At 37.6% G+C, this 25,619-nt stretch overlaps 1 protein-coding gene across 1 annotated transcript in view; it reads right to left on the bottom strand.

Annotated features, from left to right (window-relative positions):
* Positions 1–25,619, bottom strand: part of LRP1B (LDL receptor related protein 1B) — a 1,834,206-nt gene that overhangs the window by 111,977 nt on the left and 1,696,610 nt on the right. The window contains exons 79-82 of the mRNA XM_052653145.1: positions 25,016–25,122; positions 8,605–8,721; positions 4,394–4,567; positions 2,398–2,523 (exon numbers count right to left, since the gene is read on the bottom strand). Coding sequence (XP_052509105.1) covers positions 2,398–2,523; positions 4,394–4,567; positions 8,605–8,721; positions 25,016–25,122 — 524 coding nt within the window. The remainder of the gene's footprint in view (positions 1–2,397; positions 2,524–4,393; positions 4,568–8,604; positions 8,722–25,015; positions 25,123–25,619) is intronic.

Here is a 25,619-nt window from a genome sequence, read left to right as displayed (position 1 = left end):
GTTGTTGACATTTTGAAGAATCTGTTTCTGAGATGTTATGTAGAACTGGCAAATAGGTGGGGAATCAATGGAAATGGTGAAATACTTTATTTTGGGGGGCTCCAAAATCACTGCAGAAGTGACTGCAGCCATAAAATTAAAAGGCACTTGCTCTTTGGAAGAAAAGCTATGACCAACCTAACCAGCATATTAAAAAGCAGAGACATTATTTTGCCAACAAATGTCCATCTAGTCAAAGCTATGGCTTTTCTAGTACTCTTGTAATCATGTGAGAATTGGACTATAAAGAAAGCCAAGTGCCAAAGAATTGATGCTTCTGAACTGTGATGTTGGAGAAGACTCTTGAGAGTCCCTTGGAATGCAAGGAGATCCAACCAGTCCTTCCTAAAGGAGATCAGTCGTTGGTGTTCATTGGAAGGACTGGTTGGATGTTGAAGCTGAAACTCAAATACTTTGGCCACCCGATGTGAAGAGCTGACTCATTTGAAAAGACCCTGATGCTGGGAAAGATTGAGGGCAGGAGGAGAAGGTGATGACAGAGGATGAGTTGATTGGATGGCATTACCAACTGGATGGACATGAGTTTGAGCTAGCTTCGAGAGTTGGTGATGGACACGGAAGCCTGGCATGCAGCAGTTCATGGGGTCACAAAGAGTCAGACACAACCGAGCAACTGAACTGAAGTAGAACTCGTGGCCATCCACAGTTCACCTGCATGACTGTGTCAGAGTAGTGAGTCAAAAATGCACCAGATAATGTTTGAACATGTGCATGTAATTCTATTATTCTGTCATCACAATTGAGATCATGGAAACTCTGATTGGGAGAATTGGTAAGGATGAAGAGTTCATCCTAGTACTAGGGAGAGCACCCCTTTTCAATGACTGGCACTAAAATACTCTTCCAAAAGACCAATCAAGATTCACATTTAGCTTTCCATTAAGCATGTTCCAACCTACCATCCAATAGCAGACTTTGCACATCAGCCTTACTAACTGGGATAAATGACTCGTTATTTTCTTTACATTCAATGGTTTCATGAGTTTTCAGACAGTTTCTCCTGTTTCAATGTCCTCTTCATTCTTTCCTGCTTAACCTAAATCTAATTTGCCTTTGCAGATCTTATTCTAAGGTCATATTCTATAGGAAATTCTAATCTTTTGGATAATCATCAAATTTTTCCTAACAGTTTGAACTTTGTCTCTTCTGTAGCTTATATCACCATTCCCATAAAGATCTATTTATTGGTGTTTGTGTCAGTCATCATTTCATCTTTGTAAGATCTTCAGCTATGGATATTCAGCACTTTAAAATATATATTAAATAAAAGAGCTATGACAGTTTTAGACACTGAGTGCCTTAGGAAATGCAAAAGTGTTTAGATGGAATATAACTCTCATCAGAGAACAAGGAGAAAATGATATGGGCATAAAGATGCTGACAGAGAACAAAGATTCTGTGTTCACGAAAAGAGTTCATTCTAACAGAGAAATATTAATGCAGCAGGTAGGAAGCCCTGCTATGAAGACATCCTAAGTGTGTGTCTCATTGGAAAAATGTTTGCTGTGACCTTCAAGTAATTTTGGAGCATGGTGCTTTTGTCTGTGACATAAAATTAGTGTGTTGATTTTCTTTTTTCTTAGCATTTTTTCCCATTATGGCTAATGTCTTGAATATGAACAAACTATTGAAAGTCTGTCTGGATATCCCAGACACAATTCTCCCCCAACCCTTTTCAACATACTATTTTTGGTTTTTATTTTTTATGTTTTGCTATTTAATACACTCCAACATCTGAAATAATGTTTTGGGTTTTAAATGTTTGTTCCAACCTGTAGCTTCTAAAGCCTAAACTGAAACATTTGCAGTTTGCTTCTAACTTAGTTCTTGGTTTCTAAATTAATGTTATACTTTGCTCATAAGTTCTCAAAATGTTCATTATATTTATTATTAATAGGAGTAGTAGTAGTAGTATTTATTATTAATCAGATTTTACAGAGGAAACTAAGACTTAGTTTCTAAATAACTGTTGGCACACAGAAGTTGTTCAATATAAAGTTACTAAATGGATTTGGTAGTTTGGTTCAAACTAACAGCTGACTGGTACCCTCAGAAATATCATTATCTTAACTGATACAAGAGCTATATAAAAAGGTCTCTTAATTTACTCTTTCATGCATGGTAGGTGCTCAATGCAGCTTTGTAATAAGTGTACAATCAACTAATAGGAAGTCATTATCAGAGAAAATAATAGCTTATATAGGCACTCACAAACCAGTGATATCATGGAAATGATATCAGTGATTACTGAGTAGCTAATTCTGCTCAGTTTCAGTAGTTGTGAACATTTATTCTACACAGTGATTCATTATTTACAGAATAATGAAGTTTACCTACCTAACAAGCTGTCATCATTGCAGGTACCATTAATCAAATATTTTCCTTCTGGGCATGCACAAGTGGCCCCAGAAGGATTCAGTAAACAGAGGAATTCACATGCTAGGTCCGAGCATGGATTGGGTACTGATCAAAACAAAACAAAAAAAGAACACAACTATAAATACAATAGGTTTCAGAAACATAAAATTCAACAAGGTTAAATGATGAATTAGCAATGTTGAAAAGAAATAACGTCAATTTTTTTTTTAACCAGGAGTATATTATTTCAATATTCCAGTACTCCTTTATAGATAAAAAGAAATTACTAACCAATATCTAAGGGTTTCCCTGGTAGCTCAGTGATAAAGAATCCACCTGGCAATGCAGGACACTCAGATTTGATCTCTGCATTGGGAAGATCCCCTGGAGAAGGAAATGACAACCCACTCCAGCATTGTTGCCTGGGAAATCCCATGGACAGAGTAGCCTAGGGGTTTGCATGCCTCCATGGGGTCACAAAAGAGTCAGACACGATTTAGTGACTAAATAAAAACAACAACCCAGCATCTATTATTAATAGAAAATGTACCTTAATTTACATTTTCCATGAGGGAGAGGAAAATCAAACACATAATTTGTCACTTTTCCTTTGGCAAAAGAGTTGATCTGAGACACAGAAGTACAGTTTAGGACTACTGTAAAAGTCAAGCCAACTTAAGTCTTTGGGATCTAATTCTCATTTTAAATAGTTTCAAGACTGGTTTAACAGACAGAAACAAGTCCCTTTGATATTTACAAAGGCTTAGAATCCATATGTAGTTGTCTGTTAGAACACAAAAAAAACATGACTTTTTCTCTCTAGAAAACATGTCTAATGTGGTTTCCTTTCCATCAGATGTGTGCATGGATAAATGGGCACCACATTTATTTTTGTCTAAATTTCTATCCAATCAGTATCCTCTATAGCAACAGCTGGTTTGTGGCTTTCTGTACAGAATCTGTCATTAGAATGAAATAGAAATGACATTGAAAAAAGTGAAATGGTGACTATGAAAGTCACTTTCATTGTGTAAGAACCACTACTCAAGTACCTATTATACATAGGGCAGACTTCATATATTTTTCATGAAGGTGGCGATATTTGACTATGAATACAAATCAGACAGAACTAGAGGCTGAGAGGGTGATGTCCTCATATTCACCTCGGAATGATACGTGTCAGATCATTGGTAAAGAGCAAAACTGTGAATAGAAGAAGGTTTGAAGGAAGTATTTGCTGTTTTAACCTGATTCCAGAACTCATTTGATACAATTCTTACCTTTCCAGATCATAATGAATGAAATTAAATCCTTTTTATTCACCATAAGGAATAATTACTAATATAAGTAAATCTTAAACAATATTTTGAAGGGTGAACTGATACATAAACTCAGATCACTTGAATTTCAGCCACATTTTATTTCTTTGCTCTTCAATATTTTTATGGCTGTGCTTGAAATATATCTTTCAAGATACCAATGTCAAATATTTATCTCTTTTTAGGAGAGAAAGTAGTAGTAACAATCATAAACAATCAGAGAAAATATAATTCTTGGGAACAGTTCTCCTCAGATACCTTCAAAGATGAAATGTTAGATCTATAATTGTTACTTGGTTATCAGTGAGTGAAAAGGCTAATGATAAATTTCCTTACTTGCATGGTTTAACTATAGACATATCAGGTTTTATTAAGAATTTAGAAGGAAAAACATAGTTTGAGAGAAATTTTTATAACAAATTTATTCTAATTCCAAGAAAACACAGCCAAATCCTGAAATTTTCATATCTGTTATAGCAGAAATAGAAACTTTTGCATTATTTATATCTTGCCTTTGATAATTTGAAAAGTCTGGTGCATCAAAATTACTGGAGTTAAGTCACAAGAAGAGTTTTGAATTTAAACATTCTTTATTTTGAGAATCATAAGAAAGAAACTTTGCCAAGATAGACAATAGTATAAAATATTATACTTACAATCTAGTTGTTTATAGCGATGAGAAATCAAAACACCTTTGGTTTTGTCAACATCTAAAGCTAAGTACTCTACTGAACCATGGCCAAATTTTTGTACTCGAAATACACCATTTTTAGGACCTGCTCCATATATATAATCTTCAAAGACATCAATCCTGTGTGGATGTAACAAACCTAGAATTTTTAAAAAATGGAGCTATAAAAGTTGCAAATGTAAAGTCAGTCAGTCAGTCTTAAGAAAACTAAGCTTATCCAAGATCATATCAAAAATCTTATTCCTGTTCATAAAAACTTTCAGAATTAGAATATTTTTAATATTAGCTATAAAATTGATAAGACTGATTTATTAGCAGTAAAAACATGTGAGATATTAAACTTATCACTCAGAACATAAAAAACATTTCCATCATCACCTTAATCAATTTTACCATCACAAAGCATTTCCTGGGGGGCTTATTATACAGAGCAATCTTTTCCATTGTACAGTTTGCAAGCAAACATAAAGCTTACATAACATTGATAACCACTGCACAAAAACAGTTCGCAAAATTCTCATTTTCTTGTGTTTCAGTTCTCAGTCATGTCTGACTCTTTGTGACCCCTTGGACTGCAGCACACTAGACTTCCCTGTCCTTTACTATCTCCTGGAGTTTGCTCAAACTTGTGTCTATTGAGTCAGTGATGTCATCCAACCATCTCATCATCTGTCCCCCTGCTTCTCCTTCTGCCCTCAAATTTTCCTAGCATCAGGGTCTTTTCCAATGAATCAGCTCTCTGCATCAAGTGGCCAAAGTATTGGAGCTTCAGCTTCAGCATCAGTCCTTCTAATGAATATTCAGGATTGATTTCCTTAAGGATTGACTGGCTTGATCGCCTTACTGCCCAAGGGACTCTGGAGAGTCTTTCCCAGCACTACAATTCAAAAATATCAATTCTTCAGCACTCAGCCTTTTTTCTGGTCCAACACTCACATTCATACATGACAACGGAAAAACCATAGCTTTGACTATCTGGACCTTTATCGACCAAGTGATGCCACTGCTTTTTAATATGCGGTCTAGGTTTGCCATAGATTTTCTTCTAAGGAGGAAGTCTTTAAATTTCATGGCTGAAGTCACTGTCTGCAGTGATTTTGGAGCCCAAGAAAGTAAAGTCTATCACCTTTCCCACTTTCTCTCCCTTTGCCATGAAGTGATAAGACTGGATGCCATGATCATAATATTTTAAATTTTGAATTTTAAGCCAGCCTTTCAATCCTCCTCTTTAATCTTTATCAAGAAGCTCTTTAGTTCCTTTTTTCTTTCTGTTATTAGTGTAGTGTTATCTACATATCTGAGGTCAATTATATTTCTTCTGGCAATCTTTATTTCAGCTTGTGATTCACTCAGCTGGCATTTCACATGATGTACTCTGAATATAAGTTAAATAAGCATGGTGACAATACGCAGCCTTGACCTAACTCCTTTCCCCCTTTGGAACTAGTCCATTGTTTCATGTCTGGTGCTAACTGTTGCTTTTTGGCCTGCATACAGGTTTCTCAGGAGACAGGTAAGGTAGTCTGGTATTCCCATTTCTTGAAGAATTTTCCATAGTTTGTTTTGATCCACACAATCAAAAGTTTTAGCATAGTCAAGAAAGCAGAAGTGGATGTTTTTCTGGAACTCTCTTGCTTTTTTGATGATCCAGAGGATGTTGGCAATTTTATCTCTGGTTCCTCTGCCTTTTCTAAATCCAGCTTGAACATCTGGAAGTTCACGGTTCACATACTGTTGAAGTTTGGCATGAAGGATTTTGAGGATTACCTTGCTAGCATATGAAATGAGTGCAATTGTATGCTAGTTTGCACATTCGTTGGCATTGCCTCTCTTTGGAATTGGATTGAAAACTGACCTTTTCCAATTCTGTGGCCACTGATGAGTTTTCCAATTGCTGACTTTAAAGTACAGCAATTTCACAGTATCATCTTTTAGGATTTGAAGTAGCTCAGCTGAATTCCATCTCTTCCACTAGCTTTGCTCATAAAGATGCTCCCTAAAGCCCACTTGACTTCACACTCTAGGTTGCCTGGCTCTTGTTGAGTGACCACACCGTCATGGTTATCCAGGTCATCAAGAACGTTTCTGTATAGTTCTTCTGTATTCTTGCTACCTCTTCTTAATCTCTTTTGATTCATTAAGTTCCTACCATTTCTGTGTTTTATTGTGCCAGTCTTTGCATGGACTAGTCCTTTGGTATCTCCAATTTTCTTGCAGAGATTCCTAGTATTTCCCATTCTGTTGTTTTCCTCCATTTCTTTGGATTGTTTACTTAAGACTTTCTTGTCTCTCCCTGCTCTTCTCTGGAAGCCTGCATTCCGTTGGGTATATCTTTCCTTTTCTCCTTTGCCTTTTACTTCTTTGCTTTTCTCAGCTATTTGTAAGGCCTCCTTAGACAACCACTTTGCCTTCTTGCATTTCTTTTCCTTGGGGATGGTTTTGGTTACTGCTTCTTGTATGGTGTTATGAACCTCTATCCATAGTTTTCAGGCATCCTGTCTAGCAGATCTAATCCCTTGAATCTATTTGTCACTGCCGCTGTATAAAAGTAATGGTCAAATTAATTGTCTGAACAATAATTTTAATCAATCATAAGTCAGTTTTGAATAGTAAAATTATTTGAAAATTTGAATAGTAAATTCAAATAGTAATAGTAAATTTCAATAGCAAAATTTGAATAGTAAAATTATCCCCCCAAATAGACATTCTATTGTCTATTTTAAAAACAGTGTAAAGAAAAAAAATTGGTGAATATCAATCATATATACAATTAGTTTGGCTGAGAATAACAGTAATAATAATTTCTCATATTTTACAAAATGGTTATTTTTAGAGAATTTTTAATAAAAATATATAACTTTGGTACTGAAATTGATAAAAAGTGAAATAACAGCATTTATATTTTACTTATTATCTAAATGTTGTAAAACATGAAATGCATTTTAATATATATTTTTCTTTATTGTTTCTTGAAATAGTAAAATATACACTTGAGCTAAAATGGGTTAATTTTTGTAATCAATTACATGAATGTTGAATTTTTTTCCCATTTAGTGTTATTATACAAAAAACATACCCTTCTAGTAAGGGCACAGTGAAAGTTCAATGCAATTATTCTTCTAGCAACTTCTCTGCTTTTGCTTAAGAAAGAAAGAAAAAAGAACAGGAAGCAAAGCAGCAAATAAGTAAAACTTATTTACTTACTTGTAAACTAGTATGCAAATATAAAATTTCAAGTATAAATTGTGGACAAATTGTGGTAAATAGCTAAGGGGTTTTGGTAAGAAAGAGAAAGAGAAAAAGAAGGGAAATAAATTAAGCAGAAAGAACTGAGATTCCCTGGCAAGGAAAGTGTGAGTCACAGAAGGGGGTAAAGAAGGAGAGTGAAAAAGAGAAGATAGACATAGAGATGGAGATAAAAAGGGTGCCGTGAAAGAAGAGCACCGGTAGATTCTCCAGTCACTTATAAAAGTACACTCCCATTTTTTACACATTGCTTTTCCCATGGATGAGAGTGTCCCTATCAATTACCTCTAATAATAAATGTTACTATGATGTTTTACTATATAGTAACTCACTTCCTACTTATCATTGCAATTTGAAATAAAAATTAGTGTTCCCAGGCACTAATCTTGACTACTTGAAGTCTTCTGCTCAGAAAAGAACATCCACAGAAGCAACAAACAGAATGAATATTTTCTGAATCCAGTAGCAATGCATCATATTTGTCCTGAAGTCAAGAAGTTCTTCTGGTGTGGCCTCTTTGTTATTCTAAGTAGTAGGAATGAAAATTGCGATGAATATTAAGAGCTACAAGTTGAAATGAGATTCGCAGGTGGTAAAGAATCTACCTGACAATGAAGGAGATGTAGGAGACACAAGTTTGTTTCCTGAATGGGGAAGATCCCCAGGAGAAAAAAATGGCAACCCACTTTAATATTATTGCCTGGGAAATCCCATGGACAAAGAAGCCTGGTAGGCTACAGTCTGTGGGGTCACAAAGAGTTGGACATGACTGAGTACCCAGGCAAACAGACACACAAAACTGTACACAGTAAGCTGAAAAGAGACATAAACTGAGGAAACATAGAATGTAAGGCTTTCATAATTGACTAGGTTTCATTATTTAATACGCTCAGTGGTAATTAAAGGCAGACACAAAAGCAGTTCACAAACCTTGTTTGCTGGTGACAGAGATTACGGAATCAGAACCATCGTACAGAACGCTGCCAATAACAGAGAGTTCAAGATCAGCCCAGTATATCCGTTCACTGAAATGATCCACAGCCAGACCTGTAAAATCAACATGCACAGACAAATGACAGCAATATATTTGAGATTATTTCAAATTATGTTTCTTCCCTTTAATGTATTGTTATAATTGAAATTGTTTTTCAAACATCTTAGAAATTACATAGTCTGTATCATGGTAGTGCAAAAATCAGAAAAAAATGAAATAATTTAATCTTTATTTGAAATATGTGTTTATAAATTACACAGAATTTATGTAATACAGTGTAGCAAAAAATATTTTTACTTCATGTAGGAAAAGCCATTCTAAATACCCCTCTTTTCTACTCTTACTATTTTCTTAATTATGGTTGTTTTCTAGAAGACTTTCCTGTGACTTTTTTTTAATCTTTATAGTACACACAGAATTAACTCATCATTTAAATCATTTATCCAACCATTATTTAAAATAATTCCAGGTAATTAGCTATATTTTGAATCTTTTCATGAAGGTGCATTTTGCAGAAAATAAAAGGTTCATGAGCTTAATCATAAGATATTTTCACCAACTTGAGTTGGTCTATAGTGTTATGAGACACCTGTGTGCATGCTGAAGTTTAAATTGACTAAAGATTGATGTTTACAATAGGAATAATGAATAGTAAATTCCTTAATTAAGTTTCTTGTTGTACTTACATTTTTCACTCTAATTTTTTACTCTAATCATTAATTGCTCTGAGACTGCCATCTTTCTCTTTATTATCAGTATCTGTTAATGAATACCACTGGACTAAAATGACATGCAGTAAAAAAACAATGTTTTTCTATTTATTCAATTTTTAATTTCATAATATAATTGAGATCTAGTCAGTGTCTTCTTGCACAAATATCATCAATGCATGGAATACCTTAGGTAAACTTCCTTCAGTTTAGAAAAGACCTGTAACATATGAATTCTATAATAAATCTTTGTTGCTGTAGATATTCAATTTTTACAACATAGCTAGTCTTTAGATATGATATATGACACACTTTGAAACTACAAGGTAATCAAATTACCTTTAACATCTGCATGCTAAAAAGCTTTCTGAATGAGATCATTCAATAAAAAAAAAAAAAAAATTGAGGAAATTTAATGCCATCTTAAAGGCAAGGCAACCGAATGAAAAGTATTTTTGAGTTTACACTAATTGTACTTTCTTGTAGATGGATCATAATTAAACAATCAAAATGAAAACATATCAAGGTGAAAATCATTTGGGAATGATTTTTCAGTAATGTATGTGTTTATCCCAAATGTAATTAAACTAAATAAAAATATTTCTCAGGTATAATATAAAAATGTTCTATGTCCAATCAGCCTTTGAGAAATGACTTACCAATTAAAACAAGTGGCCCATGTTTTACTAGTCTCTGCTCAATGATTAATTTGCTATTTGGAGTTATGGTGGATATTAGGTCTTAGCTTTTTCATGTGTAATTATGAGGAACGTGAAACATAAAATGATCCAACTTCTTACTGTCATCATTCTACTTCAAAATCATTGTCTACAAAAGATTTAAAATGCTTTTCTTTTCCTTCTACTAGTGTTATACAATAAAGTAGTAGATAAAAAAAAAAAAGTTGTTCTCAACCAAATTGATCTTTACATTTAAATATTAAATTTGTTAATCATAGAAATGAAGAAAACAATAGGTATTAATCTAATTTAATTACCAATATTGTTTTGTCAGATTCAGCAGCAGTAAAAATTTTTCAAACGTGTCATATATTGCACTATTAGTCTAGGCTTAAGACACATACAGCTATAGTCCAATATTGTACTATTTTGGATAAAATTACATCTAGGTAAAAATTTTACCACAAGCTTTTAGATGAGTGGGATTTATATTCCCCTAAATCCACAAATCAATGACTTTGATTTTTCCCTAAGCCATTTAATAAAAGAGACAGTCTTTTAAATTAAAAAGTTAAAGAAGAAATCAACTAACTTTTTGTTACAGAGGTGAGTCAAGTTTATATGAAAGAACAAGTCCATTTCTATATCTTTAAAATATCAATCTTTTTTGTCTTTAATAAAGACAAAATAAAGTGGGAAAAAAAATCAGTTCCCAGGAGAGTCATTCTTATCTGAACTGGGAATGGTGAATATTTGGAACCAAGTCAGTGAAAGTACAGAAAATTTAAAGTAAAATGTCTACTTGTTCTAATCGAGCATAATAGAAAGACAATTTGAAAGTCTTATAAGAAAAAAAGTCCTGATAAGTTTTAGGAGGACATGATAATGGCCCTAATCATTTTTTTTTTTAACATCTCCCATGATATCAAGACTAAGTTTACATTTTAGGGATTTTTAAATCAACCTTTAACTTTAAATTTTTCTAAGATCCTTCTACTAGTTCCCCTATTTCTACTGTGGTCTAAAAAGAAGACGGAAAATGGCAAAAGCAAAATCTTATGAGAACTGGCCATAATCCCAATATGATGTTTAACAGAGAAGACCTGGGGAAGAGAAATAAATTATGTTTTCAGAAAGGGAGAAAGAGATTATGTAGATTTCATGTTATAGGAAAGCTGAGATTTGTAAGGTAGTAATAACAAGCAAGTGTGCAATACCCTATTCTTGATTTAAGAGGTGATAAAAGGGGTCCAAAAAAAAAGCTAAAGATATTTACCACTATGTCAAATTTATTAAAACAAATTTTTTAAAGTAATTTCTGAGAAGTTGCCTATAAAAGGTTTTGGATATTAGAATATGTTAAAGTTATTTTTACTCATATATGTGCTTGTGTGTGAGTTTGTGTGCTCAGCTACTCAGTCCTGTCTGACTCTTTGTGACACCTGGATTATAGCTCACAAGGCTCCTTTGTCTATGGGATTTCCCAGGCAAGAATACTGGAGTGTGCTGAAGATCCCTTCTACATGGGATCTTCCTAACCCGGGGATTGAACATGCATCTCCTACTTGGTAAGCAGATTCTTTACCACTGAGCTACTGGGTTTCCCCCACATACATATTATTCCAATCCTAAAGAAAGGCAACGCCAAAGAAAGCTCAAACTACTGCACAATTGCACTCATCTCACATGCTAGTAAAGTAATGCTCAAAATTCTCCAAGCCAGGCTTCAGCAATATGTGAACCCTGAACTTCCAGATGTTCGAGTTGGTTTTCGAAAAGGCAGACGAACCAGAGATAAAATTGCCAACATTCGCTGAATCATTGAAAAAGCAAGAGAGTTCCAGAAAAACATCTATTTCTGCTTTATTGACTATGCCAAAGCCTTTGACTGTGTGGATCACAATAAACTGTGGAAAATTCTGAAAGAGATGGGAATACCAGACCACCTGACCTGCCTCTTGAGAAACCTATATGCACGTTAGGAAGCAACAGTTAGGACTGGACATGGAACAACAGACTGGTTCCAAATAGGAAAAGGAGTACATCACGGCTGTATATTGTCACCCTGCTTATTTAACTTCTATGCAGAGTACATCATGAGAAACGCTGAGCTGGAAGAAGCACAAGCTGGAATCAAGATTGCCAGGAGAAATTTCAATAACCTCAGATATGCAGATGACACCACCCTTATGACAGAAAATGAAGAACTAAAGAGCCTCTTGATGAAAGTGAAAGAGGAGAGTGAAAAAGTTGGCTTAAAACTCAGCATTCAGAAAACTAAGATCATAACATCTGGTCCCATCACTTCATGGGAATTAGATGGGTAAACAGTGGAAACAGTGTCATACTTTGTTTTCTGGGGCTCCAAAATCACTGCAGATGGTGACTGCAGTCATGAAATTAAAAGACACATACTCCTTGAAAGGAAAGTTATGACCAACCTAGATAGCATATTCAAAAGCAGACATTATTTTGCCAACAAAGATCCATCTAGTCAAGGCTATGGTTTTTCCAGTGGTCACGTATGGATGTGAGAGTTGGACTGTGAAGAAAGCTGAGCACTGAAGAACAGATGCTTTTGAACTGTGGTGTTAGAGAAGACTCTTGAGAGTCCCTTGAACTTCAAGGAGATCCAACCAGTCCATTCTAAAGGAGATCAGTCCTGGGTGTTCTTTGGAAGGACTGATGCTGAAGCTGAAACTCCAGTACTTTGGCCACGTCATGTGAAGAGTTGACTCATTGGAAAAGACTCTGATGCTGGGAGGGACTGGGGACAGGAGGAGAAGGGGACGACAGAGGATGAGATGGCTGGAAAGCATCACTGACTCGATGGACATGAGTTTGAATGAACTCCGGGAGTTGGTGATAGACAGGGGGTCTGGCGTGCTGCAATTCATTGGGTCGCAGAGAGTCAGACATGACTGAGTGACTGAACTGAACTGATATATATATATACACACACACACACACATACACACACACACACAGTTATTTATAAGTGTTAGCAAAATAATGTGTCAAGGAATTGAAAAATAGTCCTTAAGTTTTTATCTATCTCATTTAATTAGGGATCTTTTGTTGGCCAAGGACAAAGGATTTGCTGAGTGAAACAAATAATTATAACTATATCAGGCCAGTATGTACTTCTTTATTTTTCTGTTTAGTCAGCAACTGCCACAATCTGAGAGGATCTAAAAGTAACACAAATAAGCTTTTGGATATCAAATAATATGGTATTTAAACCAAACTCATGTAATCGACATGCCCTTCTCTTGATGCCCTTCTCTTGGAGGGAAAAATGAAAAGCATTAATTTTTAAAAGAAATTAATTAATACATATTTGTAAGGCACCTCCCTTGCATCACACACTGTCAGGTCCTAGTATGTAACAAAGATTGAAACAGATCATGTTCCTATTCTTATGGTACATCCTACTCACCCACCACACAATTGAGTGAATCAGAATATAGATTATGCTTCTTGCATTTAATATTGGGCCTAAAACATTTGTGAAAAGAGAACTTAATACCATAACATAGGTTAGAGTATTAAAAATGGTATGCATTCATATCTTCACTCATTCAACACATAATTAGTCTTGAGGAGAGTGGTATAAGATGGCGGAGCAGAAGGACATGTGCTTATCTTCTTCTACAAGAACTCCAAAACTACAACTCACTGCTGAAAAATCATCGGTTGGAGAATGTTGGATCCCATCAAAAGAGATACCCCAAGTCCAAGGGCAAAGGAGAAACTTCAACAAGATGGTAGGAGGGGAGAAATCACAATTAGAAATAAACATGTTAACCGCCTTAGACGCTCAGAGGGCTCAAACCTTGTGTGTACCAGCACCCCGAGACCCCACTGAGACTGAGCTAGAACTGTGTTTGAATGTCTCCTGCAAAGGTACAGTTCAGCAGTGAGCTGCTGCAGGGGCAGGGGCTCTGGGTGCAGCAGACCTGGGTATGGCATCAGCCCTCTTGGAGGAAGTTGCCATCAACCCCACCATAGAGCCACTAGAACTTATGCAGAACTGGGGAAACAGGCTCTTGGAGGGCACAAACAGAACCTTGTGTGCACCAGAACCCAGGAGAGAGGAGCAATGACCCCATAAGAGGCTGACCCAGACTTTCCCATGAGTGTCCAAGAGTCTCCGGCAGAGGCATGGGTCGAAAGTGCTCTGCTGAGGGGTCAGGGGCACTGAGTGCAGCAGTACAGGCATGGGACCTTTTAAAAGAGGTCACCATTGTCTTCATTACCTCCACCATAGTTTGGCCTCAGGTCAAATAACAGGGATGGAACACAGCCCCACCCATCAATAGAAAATTGGATTAAAGTTTTACTGAGCATGGCCCTGCCCATAGGAACAAGACCCAGTTTCCCCCAGTCATTCTCTCCCATCAGGAAGTGTCCATAAGCCTCTTATCCTTATCCATCAGAGGGCAGAGGGAATGAAAACCACAGTCACAGAAAACTAACCAAACTGATCACATGGAGTACAGCCCTGTCAAGCTCAGTGAAACTATGAGCCATGCCATGTAGGGCCAGCCAAGATGGGCGGGTCTTGGTGGGCAGTCCTGACAAAACATGGTCCACTGGAGCATGGAATGGCAAACCACTTCAGTATTCTTGCCTTGAGAACCCCATGAACAGTACAAAAATGCAAAAAGGAATGACACTGAAAGATGAACTCCCCATATCAGTAGGTGCCCAATATGCTACTGGAGAAGAGTGGAGAAATAGCTCCAGAAAGAATGAAGAGATGGTGCCAAAGCACAAACAACATACAGTTGTGGATGTGATGGGTGACGGAAGTAAAGCCCAATGCTATAAAGAGCAATACTGCATAGGAACCTGGAATGTTAGGTCCACAAATCAAGCAAATTGGAAGTAATCAAACAGGAGATGACAACAGTGAATGTTGACATCATTTTAGGAATCAGTGAACTAAAATGGACTGGAATTGGTGAATTTAACTCAGATGACCATTATATCTACTACCGTGGGCAAGAATCCTTTAAAAGAAATAGAGTAGCTATCATAGTCAAAAAGAGTCAAAAATGCAGTACTGGAATGTGATCTCAAAAATGACAAAATTATCTCTGTTCATTACCAAGGCAAACTATTCAATATCACAGCAATCCAAGTGCCCTGACCACTAATGCAGAAGAAGCTGAAGTTGAACGGTTCCATGAAGGCCTACAAGACCTTCTAGAAATAATACCCAAAAAATATGTCCTCATCTTTATAGGGGACTGGAATGCAAAAGTAGGAAGTCAAGAGCTATCTGGAGTAACAGGCAAATTTAACCTTGGGGTACAAAACAAAATAGGTCAAAAGCTAACAGAGTTTTCCCAAGAGAATGCACTTGTCATAACAAACACCCTCTTCCAACAACACAAGAAAAGACTCTACACATGGACATCACCAGATGGTTAAAATCGAATCAGATTGATTATATTCTTTCCAGCCAAAGATGGAGAAGCTCTATATAGTCAGCAAAAACAAGACCAGGAGCTGACTATGGCTCAGATCATTAACTCCTTATTGCCAAATTCAGACTGAAATTGAAGAAACTGGGGAAAACCACTAGAGCATTCAGGTATGACCTAAAGCAAATCCCTTACGATTGTACAGTGGAAGTGAGAAATAGATTCAAGGGATTAGATTTGACAGACAGAATGCCTGAAGAACTATGGACAGAGCTTCCTGACATTGTATAGGAGGCAGTGATCAAGATCATCCCCAAGAAAAAGAAATGCAAAAAGGCAAAATGGTTGTCTTGAGGAGGCCTTACAAATATCTGAGAAAAGAAGAGAAGTGAAGGGGAAAGGAGAAAAAAGATAGATATACCCATTTGAATGCAGAGTTCCAAAGAATAGCAAGGAGAGATAAGAAAGCCTTCCTCAGTGATCAATGCAAAGAAATAGAGGAAAATATTAGCATGGGAAAGACTAGATATCACTTCAAGAAAATTAAGAGATACCAAGGGAACTTGTCATGCAAAGATGGACACAATAAAGGACAGAAATTTTATGGACCTAACAGAAGCATAAGATATTGAGAAAGGGTGGCAAGAATACAAAGAACTAAACTAAAAAGATCTTCATGACTTACCTCCAGATAACCACAATGGTGTGATTACTCACCTAGAGCCAGACATCCTGGAATGTGAAGTCAAGCAGGTCTTAGAAAGCACCACTACAAAGCTAGTGGAGGTGATGGAATTCCAACTGAGCTATTTCAAATCTTAAAAGATGATGCTGTGAAAGTGCTGCACTCAATAAGACAGCAAATTTGGAAAATTCAGCAGTGGCCATAGGACTGAAGAAGGTAGGTTTTATTCCAGTCCCAAAGAAAGGCAATGCCAAAGAATGTTCAAACTACCACTCAATTGTCATCTCACACACTAGCAAATTAATACTCAAAAAATCTCCAAGCCAGGTTTCAACAGTATGTGAACCATGAGCTTCCAGATATTCAAGCTAGATTTAGAAAAGGCAGAGGAACCAGAGATCAAATTGCCAACATCCGTTGGATCATCACAAAAGCAAGAGAGTTCCAGAAAGACATCTACTTCTGATTTATTGACTACGCCAAAGCCTTTGATTGTGTGGATCACAACAAATTGTGGAAAATTCTTCAAGAGATGGGAAAACCCAACCACCTGCTCTGCCTCCTGAAATCTGCACACAGGTCAAAAAGCAACAGTTAAATCTGGACATGGAACAACAGACTGGTTCCAAATAGGAAAAGGAGTACGTCAAGGCTATATACTGTCACCCTGCTTATTTAACTTATATGCAGAATACATCATGAGGAATGCTGGGCTGGATGAAGCACAAGCTGGAATCAAGATTGCTGGGAGAAATATCACTAACCTCAGATATGCAGATGACACCACCCTTATGGCAGAAAGTGAAGAAGAACAAAAGAGCCTCTTGATGAAAGTGGAAGAGGAGAGTGAAAAAGTTGGCTTAAAACTCAACATTCAGAAAACAAAGATCGTGGCATCCAGTCCCATCACTTCATGACAAATAGATGGGGAAACAGTGGAAACAATGAGAGACTTTATTTTTTGAGGCTCCAAAATCACTGCGGATGGGGACTTCAGCCATGAAATTAAAAGATGCTTGCTCCTTGGAAAAAAAGCTATGACCAACCTAGACAGCATGTTAAAAAGCAGAGATTTTACTTAGCCAACAAAAGTCTGTCTAGTCAAAGCTATGGTTTTTCCAATAGTCATGTATGGATGTGAGAGTTGGACTATAAAGAAAGTTGAGCACCAAAGATTTGATGCTTTTGAACTGTGGTGCTTGAAAAGACTTATGAGAGTCCCTTGGACTGCAAAGAGATCCAACCAGTCAATCCTAAAGGAAATCAGTGCTGAATATTCACTGGACAGACTGATGCTGAAGCTGAAACTCCAGTACTCTGGCCACTTGATTTGAAGAACTGACTCATTAGAAAAGACCCTGATGCTGGGAAAGATTGAAGGTGGGAGGAGAAGGGATTGACAGAGGATGAGATCATTGGATGTCATCATCAATTTGATGGATATGAGTTTGAGTAAGCTCTGGGAGTTGGTGATGGACAGGGAAGTCTGACATGCTGCAATCCATGGAGTCGCAAAGATTTGGACAAGACTCAGTAACTGAACATATACTAATTATAGGTAATATTCATATACTAATTATAGGGGATATATCAAGAATATTCATAATGGTGTTGGTTTAAGCTGTTTATGATCTTGTTGGGCATATAGATTATACATTAAAGCATTAAAGAGTCAATGATTATATATCATTAAAGCAATAGGTGATTGAGAACCAAGTATGGAGATAAGCAGTGCTTTCTATGCCCAGAGAATTGAGTTATCCTTTTGATTTTGTAAAGTACACAATGGCAGTGCTGATGGTGAACAAATGCAGGTCTACCTGGGTGGTGTGCTAACTATACGATCAGATAGTACAGTTCTAACCTTTGAATGCACAGGAGTTACATAAAGGGATAGAGAAGTTTATATCTACTCCTATTGCTGTTCATGATACTAGTATCACTTACACTCTACTGAGGTACAGAGCATAACCAAATGCACTGGATCCTAGTGCACATAGTCTTCATGTTTGTGTAAAGGAAAAATAGCATTTTCTCTAAACCCTAGATGTAAATAATAAGATATTACACTTGGAGAGAAAAAGAGGTATTATTATAGTTACTCATTTCAGTTTCACAACTTTGGAGTCAGGGCAAATATTTATAAACATACACTAAGAAAAGAGATAATACAGGTATACATAAATCTAAGATGTTTCTAAGAAACCATAAGCAATTAATGTATTTGTATGGAAGGACATCTTATAAAATATATTTGCATAAGTGCACATTTTCTCTAGCATATTAATATAATGTATATAATATAATATATTATATATATGTACTACAGATGCCGAACAATTACCAACTTTCCCTTGTTACTTTCTAGTAACATGCTATTTGCTGCTGCTGCTGCTGCTAAGTCGCTTCAGTCGTGTCCAACTCTGTGCGACCCCATAGACAGCAGCCCACCAGGCTCCCCCGTTCCTGGGATTCTCCAGGCAAGAACACTGGAATGGGTTGCCATTTCCTTCTCCAATGCATGAAAGTGAAGTCTCTCAGTTGTGTCCAGCTCTTAGTGACCCCATGGATTGCAGCCCACCAGGCTCCTCCGCCTATGGGATTTTCCAGGCAAGAGTACTGGAGTGGGTTGCCATTGCTTTCTCTGAAATCTAAATTATCTATAATTTCCTAAAAGTCTTCTGATATTATTTTTTATTTATTGGTATATCAGTAACATTTGGCTCACATTACTGAAGAGTTATTAATCACTATAAATTTAAGAGAGATGAAAAGATAATAGTGAGAGATATTTCTCCTTGATGGAATAAAATCCTCCCTAATAATACAAGACTAGCATCTCAATATTAAGAAATTCAATAAGCAGGTGGGCAATAGATAAAGCAATAGATTTTATACATATCTTATGGATTTTTAAAAATCTTTTAGAAATTGAACATATAAAATGAGAATACTAGTCAACACAGTATACTAAATGATATTTATAAATGTGGATAATATTTTTTTTTTAAGTTGCTATTAGGGAATTATGGGCTTCCCTGGTGGCTCAAACAGTAAAGAATCCACCTGTAATGTGGGAGACCTGGGTTCAATCCCTGGGTTGGAAGATCCCCTGGAGGAGGGGGTTATGGTGAACATTATATAAGATAAAAATGTAAGGTTTTAGTATTAATACATGGCTTATTAGTCCTATAGTTATTCTTAGCCTCTTAGATATTCAAGAAATTATACCAATTCATTTACGTTGGTTTTAATATCTGATTTAAATGAATTATATCAATTCTCCATAAGGTAAATATTATCATATGCAATTTACAAGTGAGGACTTCAGTGTTCAAAAGTTTATACAGTTTGCTCCGTTTTAACACAAGCCTATATAAATTCAAGGCTAAGACTCTTTCTACTACTCTGTATTTATTCGTGTAAGGTACTATGCTATGTCCAATTGGGTATATCATCTTCCTTTTGAAACTCTTCTGTCAACTACTGTGACACTGAATTCTGTTGCTTTGCTCCTATTGCTCAAACACCTCTGTTGTCTGCACTTTTGACCTTAACTCTTCTAAACATAACCATCTCACACATTTCTGCCCTTTCTGCTCTAGGAAGTTTCTTTGTTTCACCCTCCCTCATTCATCTTAACAACTCCAGCAAGTTTAAATTATCAACTTTCTGTTGTTAATTCCCCAAACTAAGTTTCTAGTTCTGCTTTGAGCTGCAGAACTAAAATTTACAATAATCACTGAGATAGCTTCATCTGAGGATTTCCCAGGTGGTGCTGGTTGTGAAAAATATGCCTGCCAATGCAGGAGATGCAAGAGACGTGGGGTTCGATTCCTGGGTCAGGAAGATTCCCTGGATTAGGAAATGGCACCCTACTCCAGTATTTTTGCCAGAACAATTCCACGGACAGAGGAGCATGGTGTGCTACACTCCATGTGGCTACAAAGAGCAGAATGACTGAGCACGTGTGTGCGCGCGCGCGCGCACACACACACACACACACCCCTCCATCTCATTGATTTAGGTTGGCCATGTCTACAAGTGCAACACATGATAACCAGGGAATAGCATTCTCTTCATAAACAAACTTTCCAAAAACCCCTGTCTCAGGCTCCCTCCTAAGGATCTCAGACTGGCAATTCTAGAAATAGCTTCCTGAGTCATACTTTAAAATGAAAATAATGCCATGTATACTATGACTATGAAAGTGAAAGTAAGTGAAAGTCACTCAGTCGTGTCTGACCTCATGGACTATACAGTTTCCAGGCCAGAATACTGGAGTGGGTAGCCTTTCCCTTCTCCAGGAGATCTTCCCAACCCAGGGATCAAACCCAGGTCTCCCTCATTGCAGGCAGATTCTTTACCAGCTGAGCCACAAGGGAAACCCAAGAATACTGGAGTGGGTAGCCTATCCCTTCTCTAACGAATCCTCCGACCCAGGAATCAAACTGGGATCTCCTGCATTGCAGGTGGATTCTTCACTAAGTGAGCTATTAGGGAAGCCTTTACTATGACTATGTAAGATGTTAAATCAGACATTTTTTTTTTTTAATCAACTGTCTGAATCTTCTATAAGTCTAAAATTAGTCAAAAGTTAAAAAAGTTCTTTAAAACTAAAACTGTGTTTGAACAGATTATGCCACTTTCCTCAATACCCTCAAATGTGCCCCCTTAAAGCCAGAACAGAATCTAATCCTTATCAGAGTGTTTCAGGTCCTAGATGATCTGCCTCTGGTCAGCTTGTCATTCCCATGTATCCTATTCTCCATATGCTCATGTGGAGCACATGCTCATGAGAATATGAGCACGTGAGAATAAGCTCATATGCACAATCTCCAGTTGCTCATACGCTTCAAGGCATACAATCATCCTATGGTATCCATAGGGGATTGGTTATAGGATCCTCTGTGGGTACCAGAACTCACGGATGCTCAAGTCTTTTACATAAAATGGCATATTACACTCAACCCTCGGACTCAGCAGCTTCAGCAAATTCAACCTACCAAGGATATGGAGGGCCCGCTGTCCTAGCATCAGTGCTGGTTTCCTCAGGTGCTAGATTCATTCCTAACTCATGACTTGCATTCTTTCTGCTTGGAAAGCTCTTTCCTCACGTATTCACATAGCTTGCTCTCTCTCTTTATTCAGCTATCTTCTCAAATATCACCTTTCTAGAGATGACTTCTCTGATAATCATAACTAAAATAGTACCCTCTCATAACTAGGCATTCCTCATGGTTTTTCTTTTTTTTTTTTACCCTATATGGTTTTAATATACATCTGACATGATGTATCCTATATGTTCTATCCAATATAGGAAAGTCAGTTTCATGAGAATCGGAATTCTCTTAACAAGGACAGGAACTATTTCTTCAGCATTTGGAAAAATTTCTGGCACCAGCTGAGTCTTTAATTAGTGTTTGTTAAATCATTGACAAGAGACACATCTATATAAATGAACTCAATCCCAAGCGTTCCTACCTTCTGTAAGGGTAAAAACAATCTCTTTGGAGGAAAAGGCAGAAGGTACATTAAAAGTAAATATATATATGTATATTATATATACACACACACACACACACACACACACACACACACACATCAAATATAAAGTTTCTACAGTGAAAAGGACTGCAAAGCCTCACTGTTAAATAACATGTGCTATAGAAAATGTATGCTGTCCTTCTGATGCAGACGTAGTGGTTGACAGTGGGGAGGGAGCAAAAATCTCTGAGGCTTCTACATTGTGAAAATGTTTTATTGAGGAAGGACTAAATTTAGACCTTACAAGACTGATAAAATTCAGAGACTTCCCTGGTGGTCTGGTGGTTAGAACTTGGTGCTTCCAATGCAGGGGCTGTGGGTTTGATCCCTGGTTGGAGAACTAAGGGGCTTCCCAGGTGGCTCAGTGGTAAAGAATCAGCCTCTCAATGCAGGAGACATAAGAGACACAGGCTTGATCCCTGGTTGGGGAAGATCCTCTGGAGAAGGAAATGGCTACCCACTCCAGTATTCTTGCCAGGAGAATTCCATGGGCAGAGAAGTCTGCTGTGCTACAGTCCATGGTGTCACAAAGAGTCTCATGCAGTTTAGTGACTGAGCACAGGACAGCGGGGAACCAAGCTTCCATATGCCATGAGGCCAAAAACATTAGAAAGAAAGAGCAAAACTGATTGGTAAGATTCAGCTAAGTGCATAGAAGTTGGAAGGGTACTGTAGAAGAAGGGATCTGAGAGGAAAATGGCGTGGGAGAAAGAACAGGAATGCAGAAAAAAAGCTGAGTTCTGAAGCAGTCTGGGGAGTACAGAGAGTATGGACTGGTGGTTTAGATGACATGCTGGAAAGGAGATTTAAGCTAAATAAAAAGAAGCTGTGAATGTCTTTTATACCTTTCTTTCACAAAAATTATTTGGATATTACCACCTCTCTGTCCATTTAGTCTCTCACCCTCTAGCAGGTAACCATCTCTCCCAATATCATTAACATATAGCTGTAAAAACATCCTAACACAGTGCTACAAATTATCAAAATTTCATGCAGGTGAAATCCTAATAGCCTTATAACTTAGGTAATTTTCAAATAACATCCCCATAATATCACCAACAGTATGATAAGAACCTGAGTTTCAAGTTGGGAAACTATGACATGAAATGTTAATGACTTTTATAAAGTCACACTATAAATTATTTTGTCTGCTTTCAAAAATGACTACATTCCCAAATGGAACCAGAAAGCATGGCAACATTATTATATTTAGCATACTATTTCACATTATTTTATATTATTGGAGTATAATTACTTTACAATGTTTTGTTACTTTCTGTTGTACAACAAAGTGAATCAGCTATATATATACACATATTCCCTCCTTCTTGATTACCCCTTCCACCTCTCCCATCCCACCACTCTCGGTCATCACACAGCACCGAGCTGAGCTCCGTGTACTATATAGCAGCTTCCCACTAGTTACCTATTTTACACACGGGAATGTATAAATGCAAAGAAATAGAGGAAAACAACGGAATGGGAAAGACTAGAGATCTCTTTAAGAAAATTAGAGATATCAAGGGAACATTTCATGCAAAGATGGGCTCGATAAAGGACAGAAATGGTATGGACCTAACAGAAACAGAAGATATTAAGAAGAGATGGTAAGAATACACAGAACTGTACAAAAAGGATCTTCACTACCTGGATAATCACGATGGTGTGATCACTCATCTAGAGCCAAACATCTTGGATGTGAAGTCAAGTGGGCCTTAGAAAGCATCACTACGAACAAAGCTAGTGGAGGTGATGGAATTCCAGTAGAGCTATTTCAAATCCTGAAAGATGATGCTGTGAAAGTGCTCCACTCAATATGCCAGCAAATTTGTAAAGCTCAGCAGCGGCCACAGGACTGGAAAAGGTCAGTTTTCATTCCAATTCCAAAGAAAGGCAATGCCAAAGAATGCTCAAACTACCGCACAATTGCACTCATCTCACATGCTAGAAAAGTAATGCTCAAAATCCTCCAAGTCTGGCTTCAGCAATACGTGAACTGTGAACTTCCTGATGTTCAAGCTGGTTTTAGAAAAGGCGGAGGAACCAGAGATCAAATTGCCAACATCTGCTGGATCATGGAAAAAGCAAGAGAGTTCCAAAAAACATCTAGTTCTGCTTTATTGACTATGTCAAAGCCTTTGACTGTGTGGATCACAATAAACAGTGGAAAATTCTGAAAGAGATGGGAATACCAGACCACCTGACCTGCCTCTTGAGAAATCTGTATGCAGGTCAGGGAGCAACAGTTAGAACTGAACATGGAACAACAGACTGCTTTCAAATAGGAAAAGGAGTACGTCAAGGCTATATATTGTCACCCTGCTTATTTAACTTATATGCAGAGTACATCATGAGAAACGCTGGCCTGGAAGAAACACAAGCTGGAATCAAGATTGCCGGGAGAAATATCAATAACCTCAGATATGCAGATGACACCACCCTTATGGCAGAAAGTGAAGAAGAACTAAAAAGCCTCTTGATGAAAGTAAAACAGGAGAGTGAAAAAGTTGGCTTAAAGCTCAACATTCAGAAAATGAAGATCATGGCATCCAGTCCCATCACTCCATGGGAAATAGATGGAGAAACAGTGGAAACAGTGTCAGACTTTGTTTTTTGGGGCTCCCAAATCACTGCAGATGGTGATTGCAGCCATGAAATTAAAAGACGCTTACTCCTTGGAAGAAAAGTTAAGACCAACCTAGATATCATATTCAAAAGCAGAGACATTACTTTGCCGACTAAGGTCTGTCTAGTCAAGGCTATGGTTTTTCCAGTGGTCATGTACGGATGTGAGAGTTGGACTTGAAGAAGGCTGAGCACCTAAGAATTGATGCTTTTGAACTGTGATGTTGGAGAAGACTCTTGAGAGTCCCTTGGACTGCAAGGAGATCCAACCAGTCCATTCTGAAGGAGATCAACCCTGGGATTTCTTTGGAAGGAATGATGCTAAAGCTGAAACTCCAGTACTTTGGCCATGTCATGCGAAGAGTTGACTCATTGGAAAAGACTCTGATGCTGGGAGGGATTGGGGGCAGGAGGAGAAGGGGACAACAGAGGATGAGATGGCTGGATGGCATCCCTGACTCGATGGATGCGAGTCTGAGTGAACTCCAGGAGTTGGTGATGGACAGGGAGGCCTGGTGTGCTGCGATTCATGGGGTTGCAAAGAGTCAGACACGACTGAGCGACTGAACTGAACTGACTGAACTGAATGTATAAAGATCAATGCTATTCTCTCAATTTGTCTCACCCTGCTATTTCATATTTTAGACAGTGTGGGAAACATATCATACCTGTAGGTCTCTGTAAATTCTTTTGTACTAAAATTCTTCTCAGAGTACCATCCATGGCCGCCTCTTCTATGTGGGAGTGGTCCCCGACAACAGTCCAGTACATCATCCTGGAGAGATAGGTCAAGTTGATTAGCCTGGTGACAGTACTGGCACAGCCCCAAACAAGGTCTGAAAAGATCCTGTGCATTTGAATCACCTTAGAGTCCCTGATAAAGGGACTAACTCTAAATGTACAGAGTAGAGACCTCCAAGAGATGGCCATAGAAATCAAGGTTTTTAAATAGTCATACATTAGTCCCTGATAGCACAGCTGGTAAAGAATCCCCCTGCAATGCGGGAGACCTGGGCTCAGTCCCTGGGTTGGGAAGATCCCCTGGAGAAGGGAAAGGCTACCCACTCCAGTATTCTGGCCTGGAGAATTCCAGGGACAGTATAGTCTACGGGGTTGCAAAGAGTTGGACACGACTGAGCGACTTTCACTCGCTCACTCACACTAGTGTTAGTCTCTCAGTTGTGTCCAATTCTTTGCAATCCCATGGACTGTAGCCCACCAGGCTCCTCTATCCATGGAATTTTCCAGGCAAGATTACTGGAGTGGGTTGCC

The sequence above is a fragment of the Budorcas taxicolor genome, chromosome 2, assembly GCF_023091745.1.
Source record: "Budorcas taxicolor isolate Tak-1 chromosome 2, Takin1.1, whole genome shotgun sequence".
Taxonomy (NCBI): domain Eukaryota; kingdom Metazoa; phylum Chordata; class Mammalia; order Artiodactyla; family Bovidae; genus Budorcas; species Budorcas taxicolor.
Note: the sequence above shows the minus strand (reverse complement) of the source record. Positions and strands in the feature narration are given on the sequence as shown.